The sequence below is a fragment of the Tympanuchus pallidicinctus genome, unplaced genomic scaffold (genome assembly GCF_026119805.1).
Source record: "Tympanuchus pallidicinctus isolate F22 unplaced genomic scaffold, pur_lepc_1.0 scaffold46, whole genome shotgun sequence".
Taxonomy (NCBI): domain Eukaryota; kingdom Metazoa; phylum Chordata; class Aves; order Galliformes; family Phasianidae; genus Tympanuchus; species Tympanuchus pallidicinctus.
Window position 1 is genome coordinate 475,315 of NW_026294765.1, and position 11,261 is coordinate 486,575.

Consider the following 11,261-nt stretch of genomic DNA (forward strand, 5'->3'; position numbering starts at 1 on the left):
GGAGCTTCACATCTCCTGCTTTGTCCTTGCAAAGATTCTGACATGTTTATCTCATGATCCAGCTCTGCCATCAGCTGGCACTTTCAGTGCTCCAGGTGATTCTACAAGTTACACACTGGGAACCGACAGAGCTGGAGAGGGATAACGGCCACAGGGACTGAGAAGAGGTAGAACAGAACCTCTCTTGGGCTGTCAGCTAGGAGGATTTCTCTCCCCAGGCCATAAAGAACTTTGGCCACCCTAGGTGACTGACAGATAATGGGGGATACAGTGCACTCAGGGGAAAGAAAAGAGCAAGTAAGTGTCCATAGCTTTAATGCACAATTCTCCTGAGCAAGATCATACACATAAATAAATAAAATTAATAATAACAATTAGAGTAGCCCCAACAAACCCATCTGTCACCAGCTTGGCTTCTGTCTTTCCAGCTGTGCCCATGTCAGCGAAAGGTGCCACAGCCTGAGTAATGCAGAGGACACAGAAGTAGCACTGTCCCCTTCTCAGTGAGCATCAGCAGGAGGAGGAGACCTTCATCTCCCCAGCGTTGGCCTGGGCAGTCTCCTAATTTGTGGGCTCCCACCCTCCTTCACGCCCAGCACCACGGGGCCTCAGCTGCTCCCTGCCCCATCTGCCAGCCACATCGCCCTTGTCCAGGGAGCAGGCACACAGCTGAGGTGTTCCCCGTGCAGATGCACATGTGTGCATCACACCCCATGCCCGAAGGACGCAGCTGGCTCTAGCACTGCTTGTGAGGCTCCTCCAAGGCAATGTAAGGCACCACGATGGGCCAGGAGTCACTGGGCCAATATCCCAGTTTTGGCTTGAATGCTGGCATCTCGTAGGTGACGTCAAAGTACATGACCAGTGGGAAGCAGTAGAGGAGGGACACAGCTATCAGCACGTGCCTGTCAAGGAAGCAAAAAAGATGTGTGGGAGAGGAGTAACACTAACAGCCCTCCTGCACCTTGTGACTGCGTGTGGCTGAAGTTGTCACACTGAGGGCATGGCAATGGCAGGCAAATGTCAAATGTATACAACCCTGCAGTGTATAGAAGATCTATGGGTCCTGCAGGGTTTGTGCCTACAGAGAAATCCCAGAAGAGCTCTGAGAGCTGGGTTTGGGGCAGTTGGGGTGACACAGGAGACTTAAACCCCAAACCACCCAGTTCACTTTGCCTGGCATAGCACAGAAGGTCTGGGTATCTGAATTGGTCATCCCAGTTACTTGGGAGGATGAATCTGAAAGCACACATTGTATGGCACTTACAACAATGTTTGGCGAGGGACTGAAATGTCTTCCTAAAGCAAATCACTGTCTTTCAATTTGGTTGTTAAAATAAAGGGCATTGCACTTTGTATGGCTTCCTGGGAGCAGATGTAGTGCCTTGAAAGGAAGCGGCTTACCTGGAGTGGTTTTAGAACAATTTCACATTTGTTGGTGTGGAGGAGGTAAGGGATATTAAGCAGCGATTAGGATGAGTCCTTGGGCTGGGGCCAGGATGAGGAGCAGCATCAGCAGTGACAGAGCAAAGTGGGAGAGGGGGAGGCACAGATGCAGCTGCTCCCTGTTTGAGTACCACATCCCTCCTGCCCTCCCTCCTCCTCCTCTGTGGCCCTTCAGCTCTGAAACATTTCAGCCAGGCTTCCTCCCTCTCCACTGGAGACTTACCAGAAGCTGTGGAAATAAGGGAAGTTGATCGCCTGGCAGAGCCAGCAAAGCCATCTGTCACTTAACCAGCTGGTGATGGCCAGCACCCACCACACCACCATGGCTTTGGCCATCCGGTGAACACGTTGGTCATTGCACCTGGAAAATACAGTGAGGAGAGAGGGAGATGGGAGCTGTGTTGGAAGGATGGAAGGAAAGTGAGTTTGAAAAAGGGCCAGCAGGTTCCTGTTTGCATGTGCTAATGCAACAGGGCAAAACCTGGTGGGTTTCTGCTCAAGAATATTTATCAGAGCACAAGAACTGGAAAAGTGTGGCTCTGCAAAAGGAATTTCTGACCTTCAGTGGGTGAGAGTGATGCTACAAGATGCTAACACACCTTTGTCTTTCTCCCCAGATCCCAGTGGGTTCCCCTCAACCCCACACTGGTTCCCAAATCCCACACAAAGGAGAAAGAGCTGCAGAGATGGCAGAGATGAACTTCTCAACCTCCTCCTTACTTTTTCAGCTCGCGCCAGGTCAGGTACAGCAGGTGGAAGGCGATGCAGTTGAGCGCATAGGCATTGATGGATGGTTTGATGAAGGACATCAAGGTGGTGATCACGGTGGTGACACCACCCAACCAGTAGAATTGCTTCCTAAAGGGACGACAGAATTGCGAGTGAGTATCAGTGCCTCCAGGGTTCCAAGTGCAGCAGGTAAAGGATGGTGCTGGCTGTTGCCTGAGAAAGGAAGCCACCCTCCAGCACCTCCAACCTGTTTGCATATAGCTGTCCTCAGGCTCTGCAGAAGTCCCGGCAGGAAAGCCGGGATATATTTTATGTTTCTCAAGAACTGCCCGAGAAATTGCTTTGCTAAATCCCCTGGTCGGTCCAGGACAGAGCCGAGGATGACTCGTGCACTGCCACGGCGATGCCAGAGCCAGGCATGGAGCTGTGCAGAGGGAAGGGCTGCAGAGCTGCTGTCCCAGCAGCGGGGGCTGGGCCTTCAGCAGCGCGGATTCGGGCTGACTGAGCAACAATAGGGCTCGGAGAGGCCTTTCACATGCAAATCCCTTCCCAAGTCCCTTCCCCTCTCGCTGCCTCCCCCAGCCACGTCTCCACAGTGAACTCCTGGTGACCTCCTCCGTGGCATGGGAGGAGCGGGATGGGAGCGAGCTCTGTTAAGGGCTGTATCGGAGGGCTCAGCCAGCCTGCCAGGACGGGAGCATCCTCTTAACAAAACTCTGCTGAGCTCCTGTTGCTGATCGCAATCTCTCCATCCATCCTGCTGCAACCCAGCCCTTCTGCATCCAGCCCTTCTGCAAACACCCTTTGCGACACGGGATGTTATCTTGGACTTTTTTGGCCTATGGAAAGCCCCATCCCTTCTGATAATGGCAGGGGATGCTACCAGAGTTTGACAGCATGGGTAATTCAATGTCAGTGCTCAGGAACATGTAATTTCCTAGTATGTGTAAAGTGCCCAAGTCCTGCACTGCCCCAGATGGTTCTCTGCTTCCCTTAATGGCTGGAGGACTTCCAGTCCCTTCAAAGATGTGCACAAACTGGAGCAGTCCCCATGTTCCTAACACAACTGTCCCCATCCAATCACACCAAGAAAAAAAACTTGCCCAAATCTCTTCTTTTTGAGATCCTATGTACAAAGCTTCCTGTACAGCTTTGTTAGGGCAGGTAGCTCCAGGCAGCAGGAGCTCTGGACAGCCCTTTCCAGGGGTTTTGTGCAGAATCCAGAAGTGAGTAGTGTAGGGTCTGGCCAAAGAGCAAAATGCTGAGAGCTGGCTTTTAGGGTCACATATCAACAGCAGTTTCCCATCCCTTGCAGCCTGGAAACTCATTTCCCACTGAGCCATACCTGCTTTTGATGCACCTGGGGAAGTGAGCCTTTGGGTACCAAAACGAATATGCCACAGCCAGCGTCCAGAGGATGGAGAGCTCATCCAAGAGTTGTCCCACGTAACTCAGGGTCATGTGGAAGTACATGGAGAAGATACCTGCAGGGAGTGAGGACAGCTTGTATCAGTGCAGCTCTGTCTCAGGAGAAGCCTATCTGGACTGGGAAGTATTTAAGACATTTCTTAGGGAAACACCATTCCTGAAGGGCAGGAAAGGCAGACCCACGGCTTTGCAGGGCATGAAGCTCTGTACCCAGAGCCAGCAGGAGCCACGAGCTGCAGCTTCACACGTATATGGCTGTCCAGTTCCTCACCCCAGCTTGCTCCTTGCTTTGGCCACTACAAACCCATCTCCAAAGCTAAAGGTAGCGTGAATGAATGCTCTGCAGCCTGATCTCTGAAACTGGCACCCACCTACGCAGAGGAGAAGGCCAGAGATGAAGTACATGGGCACGGTGCGCTGCTGGCAGTACTGCCGGTTCAGGTGGAGCAGGGCAGCCGAAAGGATGAAGAAGCATACATTGCTGACCTGCAAAACAAGAGACACAGTCAGTTTGCTGCATGATCTTGGGCAGGTCCCATCTTACCTTATGTCTCAGTGTGTCCCCATGTGGAGAGCATACTGATCTCTGGAGAAAAGCAATGTGTGGAGGCATTGCCCTTGGCACTGGAGAAGGGCAGAGGCGTTTCTTGAGGTGTGAGGCTGGGGCTGGAAGGATGGCTCTTATGTGATAGCAGCTGGGCTGTGCTCTCTGTGAGGACAGCAAGCTCAGGGTATGCTTCTGTGAACCAGGTGCAATGGACAGCAGCAGGACCTGCAGGACACCCATAGGTGGGGCTGGACTGAGGTGGCATCCTGTGGTGTCACATGCAAAGCCACCTGCCCTAGGGAGGGAGGAAGGCTGGACGCCAATAATTAAATGAAGTCATAAAAGTTATCTGAACATGCTTTGTGAATGAATGCATAGCAAAATAATTCATCCCTGTTTTCCAGCTCTGCAGAGTTGCTGCATTGCCAGGCTTTGATGCAGCTGGGGTGGAGGAAAATGCATGGGGATTCAACCTGGTGACAGTGCCAGCATTTCGAGAAGCAGCAGATGCTGATGGGCAGAACACGGGAGCTGAGAAGGAGCAGGGAGTGCTCTGAGCCTGCACCTGACTGCTGGATTGGGCCCTTTCCACCCTGCAGCAAGGGAGGAAGAGAGTTTGAAGCAGCCCTCACCTCTGCAAGTGAGGCATTGTCACCTGGTGTGCAAACACAATAAATGGAGTATCACCAGGAAGCTCAGTGTCCCTAAGGAAAATCTCTCTTGCACACGAAAGGTTAGGATCTGGTGGAATGTTCCACCTGCCAGGCAGTGCAGTGGGTTTGGAAGAGCCAAGCACAGCCATCTGCCATGCTGTTATTTGGCCAGCCACCAGCACAGCTTTTATCTCGCCCTGACAATTCTCCTTTCATATTCCAGCCAGACACTGTCCCAGAGCCCAGCCTGGAGTGTCACCCCAAAGCTGCAGGCTCATCCCTCTGCATCCCCACTGTGCACCAGGTACACTGCAATGGCATAGAGGGATGTGAGTTTAGGGGAAGAGGGCTGCAAATCCCAGGGATGTTGTCATAGACCTGAAGCACATCCCCTCACCTTGCAGAGGGAAGAACCCTTCATGTTTAATGTAAGGCCTCAATTCCCTTCAACAAACAGAGATCAATCTTGAATTTCACTGTGGTTTTCATGAAACCAGTCCATGTGCCTACAAACAGCAATTCTTAGGGCAAATGTATAGGTTCTCTGTGTGTGCTTACAGCCAAATCCAGGCCTGTCTCTGTTCCAAAATGAGAAGGGAAGTGCCGGTTCCAATGCACGCTTGAGGTCAGACAGTTTGGAAATGATCACGAAACCAAACTATGTGTTGAAGTAACCAACTGCGTTGCAAGCATTTCTTTTCCTGTGAAATGGTTCAAGAGGGTTTTGGAAAACAGGCAGGGATCACAAGGAGAGCAAATGCTTGCAGAAGACACAGCAGTATGCAAGTGCCAGCATGTGTGTCCAAGTGAGGAAACGCGGGAGTCTGAGATTGCACACAGGGAGGTCCGGATCCCTGCTGCAGTGGGCATTGCAACAGCACCATTAATTACATGATAGCAACATTATCACTTCATTAATTCAGCCTGAGAAGTGCAAGATCAGATATCAGCAGGGAGGGATGATCAGGAGAACCGTGCCAGCAGATTGCAGTGATTCCCTGCAGAGCAGCCAGGCTCAGAGCTTGGGACAGAGCCACGAGGGACCCACAATTGGGGGTCTTCAACAGCTGTCAGGTCCCAGCCCTGCTTGTTTTTCTAGGAGAAAAGAGGCTGGGAACAGTGACATACCTGTAATCCTGCTGCATTAGAAGGATCACGGGAAAGGCCCCAGGGCTTGTGCAATGTACACTGTGCAGCCTAAAAGGAAAGGACAGCCCTGCAGAGGGCCATCCGCTTCTCCATGCCCAGCAGAGTGAGAATGGCTTCCTGGGATGGACTGGGACAGCAGGTGCTGGTTGTGCTCTGTGAGCACAGAAATGAGACAGAGGCAACCCAAGTGCTTGCTGCCACAGAGCAGGTAGGGGTGCCCCATCCCTGGAGGTGCTCAGGGCCAGGCTGAATGGATCTGATGTGAGAAGGCCCTGCCCGTGGCCTGGGCTGGACAGAATGACCTTTAAGGGCCTTCCATCCCAATCACTCTGGAATTCTGACTGTATGATTTTCAGCAGTAGAAGGAGATTTCTCAAAGTGTTGCTGCAGTGCATTCACTCCCTTGAAGACCAAAGACCTGGCATTCACTGACAGCAGAGCCTGCAGAGCCCGAGACGGAAGCAAGTATCTCCAAGGCTCTCTGGACTTGCAGAGCAAATTCCTAACAGCCAGAAGCTGGGGCTGCCCGTCCTGCATCGTGGTGTCACACCGTGTTTGGGGCAGCAAGCAGCAGCATGGCTGCACACAAACTGCAGGGTGAGGAGAGTGTGAGGTGTCCCTGCTGCCATGGGGCTGCTGAGCTCCAGCATGAGTATCTGGCATATGTGGGTGATTTACACCTGCAGCCAGGCTTATCTCCAGGCTTATCAATGGAGCTGTGGTTATCTGACAGTGTGAGAGCTCCTGGTGCTTAGCCAGAGAGTGCTGAGGATCTGGATGTCATTACCAGCATCCTCATTGGTTATTGCAGGAAGGAAAAAAAAAAAGGGGAGTAGAATGACAGGTCCTTGACTGATGACCCTCATGTAGCACAGCACTGTTCAACTGCAAACAGCCAGAAAACAATAAATTTCTGGGTCACCGAGTCTCGCTATAAATAGTTAGAGCTTTGTCACTGAATTGCAGTGCAATCATGAGCCACGATGTATTAATTATTAGGGACTTTACGATATTGTTTACATTCTCTGCTCATACCCCTGGTGCTTATTCCTAATAAAAAGCATCCAACCCAGGCAGGGATGAGAGTGAGAGCGGCTGCTGCAGAGCGATGCTCAGCAGTATGTTGCTGCTGACACAGAGCTTCCAGCTGGAGCCATGGGCAGTGTTGGGAAGAAGATGCAGAAAGGATGCTCCATTAGGAAGCCCTGCTGCTTTAGGAGCATTGGGTAGGAGCTGGCTGGGTTCCCAGCTAGTCTAAAACTCTGACAAAGCGGTGCTGAAGTCAATACTGATATAATTGTCTCCAGGCAGGGCAGTGAGACAAGGTCCATAAAGTCTGAGCAGGGAGGAAGCGATCTGAAGATTTGAATGTGGGGAACAAAGGAATGGAGAAGAGAGGGAGACACAGGACTCTGGAATCACACCTAGGATGGTGCTCTGAGCAGAGTGTTTCCCAGTGCTGCAGGGCCGAGAGCCAGCCTGCATGGACTGAGGGCGATGCCATGGAGGTGATGCTCCTGCTGGCTTTGGATTCCCTGAGCTGAGCACAGTGCAGCTCTGGGTCAGTGCAGCAACTGTTGTCAGTTGCTCAGACAGCAGTGGTTCCTCAGGGCTTGCTCTTCTACCTCCTATGTTTTGGAGAGAAGTCCACACAGCAGTCCTGCTGCAAGCAGCAAGGCAAGTCTTGATCTTGGCCATTCCCTAAACAAGAATTATATCCCAAGCCAGAAACTGTGGGAGTGGTTTCCTCTGCTGTAAAGGCAGAGATCTAAGAGTTAATGTTTTATGGGGTTCAGAGGACTTTGGGACGTTAGGAGGACGGTTGTGCACCTGACCATAGCAGCTGGGGTCTGGCAGTGTGCCACTGGGAGCTCAGACATGGGACTGAGCTCCTGAGGTACCTCTTGGTGTGACCCTGAGCCACTCCAACAGGGGGTATAAATCACAGTCCTTGTAAAAATGTGGTCTCAGCTCCAAAGACACGTTGGGAAAATGCTATCTGAGTGCTGACCTCAGAGCTTGGGCGAATGTTTCTTCCAGTATTAATTCTTATTTTAAAAGTCCAACTTTCAGACTTTCTGATCTGTTTGGAGTTAAGCCCCTCTCCAGTCTTGCCAATGAGGTTCTCAAACTCAGAGGCATTTGGCACCTCCAGCGACATTCAGAATGCTGCTGGGAGCATCAATGACTTCTGCACCCCTTTGCTCTGCACCCTGTACTCATCCATCAGGGGCAGCAGACACCAGACCAGGTGCTGAGCACTGGGGGGCAGCAGGACCAGCAGGTCCTTATTTCAGTGCCTGCAAGAGAAGGGACTGCACACATCCCGTGCATCCCTCCTGCATGACCCTGTCAGGTCAATTGGAACTGTGTGACTGGAGAGGGTATTATAGTTATTAGAGGTCATTTATTAGAAACAGGAAATGCTTTTTAAAAAAGAAAAAAAAAAAAAAGGAAGAGACATTTCCACGAGAAACAAGAACTTCCAGTGTTCAAAGGTAACTGCTGAAGGTTGTAAACAAGGCCTTTGGAAGGCTGTAAATGGCCTCATGCTCCTGCCAGCACTAATTGCATGGAGGCAGAGGGACGCACTCGCAGACAGCGGGTGCCTGCAGATGGATGTCAGTGCATGTGGGACTGGTGCTGAAAGGAGCCTGATTACAAAGGGGATCACAGGAGGTGAAACTCCCACATCAGCTTTCCTCTGCCCAGAGTTCCAGATTCCCAACCTGCCCGACGCGGTTCATGCAAGCGCTGTCTCTCATTCTGCCACTCCTGTACATTTAGCTGGAATATACGAGCCCTGTGTGGGACTTACCCCAGTTGGCAGGCAAGCTGCAGGACTGGTATAACAGGATCTCACCAATCTGGGCTAAGGAGCACTGCCAGACTTTGCTCAGTGGGAACTCAGCCCCATGTGTGCCCGGAGAATCCCAGACCCCAGCTCTCCTTATGGGCAGCAAACCCCCAGGATTTACATACAGCTCCCCAATTAAACACCCTCTAGCAGCAGGAAGCTCAGAGCAGGAGAGCAAACGTGGCTGACCCATCCCATCCCTTATCCCAAAGGCAGCTCTGCCCTCGGGATGCCCCACACTCACCGTGTTGTAGTACTCTGCGATGATCGGCGAGCGCACAAAGTTGTTTTCACACCAGTCAATTTCAGAGCTCTGGTAGGAGAATATACTCGGCATCGTTGGGTTGCCTGGGCAGAAGGAGAGGAGTGGGTTAGTCGTGCACCTGCGTGCACAAACGGAATGGGGAGAAGTGTGCTGCCCACCGGCCCCTTGCACACCGGCACGCGCTCATGTTGCACAGCATCCTTACCCTGCTATGAAAGACTCATCCTCTTCCCAGCACGCATTGCATTGCAGACATTTCCTGCTCTCTCCCCGCAATCAGAAGTCACAAACCACCCTAGGAAATATCCTTGAGCTCTGAGCTTGGAATGGTCACCGTCGCCACATCCATAGCACTAACATCCCTCTTCGGGGGTCACTGCTGCTCCATGTCCCAGCCCTGCCCTTGTCACCCTGCCTTCTGCCTTTGCTTCACTTTCTTTATGACTCAGATCTTGCTGCCAAGAGGACTTCCCCACACCTCATGGGCTGTGCGCTACCTTTTGGGAGTGGAGATCTGCAGGGTTTATTGCTCATTGGCTCCGTCCTTTCTCATCGTTTTGCAGCATTCACCCCAGGGCTGGAGCTCAGTGCAAGCACCAGTTCAGACTTGGGATGTTCCTAGAATCCTGAGGCACGGAGCAAAGGCCTGGGATTGTGTCCCTTTGCTGGCAGTGATTCCACTTTGAATGCAATCAGCCCAGTGAAAGGCATCCAAGCTTCACACCTCTTATCTTCAGCCTGGCCTCTGACGGAGGAGGAATTGCATTTCCGAGCAGGATTCTAACCAAAATCCAACCTTTCCTCTTCATTTCTTTTCCCCGTGCTGAAGACTTTCCTACCCACCATCTGCACATCATTTCTCAGCCTTTGGAAAAAATCAATGTTCCCATCAAGTTCCTTGTTGACAAATCCTTGAGGCTTTGGAGCTATTCTGGAGGCTGACAGAGACGGGTGCCAAACCTGGAGGTTTGGGAGCACCATTCAGACCCCGGGGCTGAGTGCTGGGGACGCTGGAGCTCCTGGGGCTGCTGTGGCTCTTTGGCACTGAGCATGCCCAAGGCACAGGAAGAAATGTGTGGAAAGCAGCGTTCCCTTTAAATCTCTCTCAGCTTTGGGTCTAGCACAAGGAAGGGAAGTTTATCTTACAATCACTCCTTGGTTAGTTGTGTTATTATGGAGAAGCTGCTTAACAGCAGCTGAGGAACGCCGCTGAGCTCAGCAGTGGCCGTAGGTGTGCAAGGCTGAGGAGCAACCAGTTTCCTCTGCCTCTCTTCCCAAGAAGTTCAAATGCAGAAAGCCTGCAAATGCAACATGGCCACAAGCTCGTCTGCAGCCCCCTGCCTCTATCAGGCAAACTGACTTGTGGATAAACCTCCACTGCTCCCTTCCAATTACAATTAATGACATCCTTTCTTTAATCCAGGCTGATTCCTCCCAAGCAGGTGAGACTGCATCAATAAAAGCAGCAGAAAGGAGATGCAGGTGGGTTGGGCTGTGCCTTGGCTCTGCAATGTTGGGTTTCCATGGGCTCATATGCACCACAGGGATGAGCTGCTGCTCCCTGGTGTTGTGCATCACGTGCTTACAGCAACGCAAGTGGTTGCATAGGAAAAGAAGTAGACCCAGGAGGGTAAAACCCATCTCCAAGTGAGCAAAGAAGCAGATCCAGGAGGGTAAATGCCATCTCCTCGCTGAGTCAAGAAGAGGCGAGGGGATGTTGGAGACATGCACAGGAGAAGCAGAAAGGAATAGAAAAGCAGTACTTGCTGCTCATCCCAGCAGTACTTACCTGTGGGAGAGGTGAATTGTCAGGAGAACAACTTGCCCAGCTTCTGGAGCTTCTGTGGTTGCAGGCAGTAAACTGCCTCGCTCCGTCTTTAAGGACAGCTTTGGGATGAGGTGAGAGCCATGAGCACCCTCCAGGCAAAGCTCACTGTCCCCCATAGGAAACATATTGGCTGGAGGGTTTATATCTGTGCTCCCAAATGGGCAGGGGCAGAGAGGGAGGGCAGGGAAGCGTGAGCTGGAAGGGTTGGAAGAGCAGGTAGAAATGCAGCCTGAAATCATCCGCCTGCCCCTAGGCGGGTTACCTGCGCAGGCGCACACACTGTGCTCCCAGCCCTGGTTTTCCTAAGGGAGGAACGGATCTGCACAGCCTCCTTTGGATTGCTGCTTAATAAACAGTAT

The 11,261-nt window shown here is 51.9% G+C and overlaps 1 protein-coding gene across 1 annotated transcript; it reads right to left on the bottom strand.

Moving 5' to 3' along the window:
• Positions 1-298: 298 nt before the first annotated feature.
• ACER1 (alkaline ceramidase 1) lies at positions 299-9,576 on the bottom strand. The gene is made up of 7 exons (XM_052702716.1): positions 9,280-9,576; positions 9,054-9,157; positions 3,975-4,089; positions 3,521-3,659; positions 2,167-2,304; positions 1,670-1,807; positions 299-905 (listed from the first exon to the last, which is right to left on the bottom strand). Exons 2-7 carry the CDS (start codon positions 9,144-9,146, stop codon positions 737-739), a joined length of 792 nt encoding a protein of 263 aa, XP_052558676.1. The 5' UTR covers positions 9,147-9,157; positions 9,280-9,576; the 3' UTR covers positions 299-736.
• Positions 9,577-11,261: the final 1,685 nt, after the last annotated feature.

Coding starts and splice junctions, on each gene's coding strand:
- ACER1 (XM_052702716.1), bottom strand. CDS start 9,146: ATGCCGAGTATATTCTCCTACCAGAGCTCTGAAATTGACTGGTGTGAA. Junction 2,305..3,520: donor CCCAGGTGCATCAAAAGCAG/GTATGGCTCAGT, acceptor TCGTCCCTTTAG/GAAGCAATTCTACTGGTTGG. Junction 1,808..2,166: donor ACCTGGCGCGAGCTGAAAAA/GTAAGGAGGAGG, acceptor TGTATTTTCCAG/GTGCAATGACCAACGTGTTC.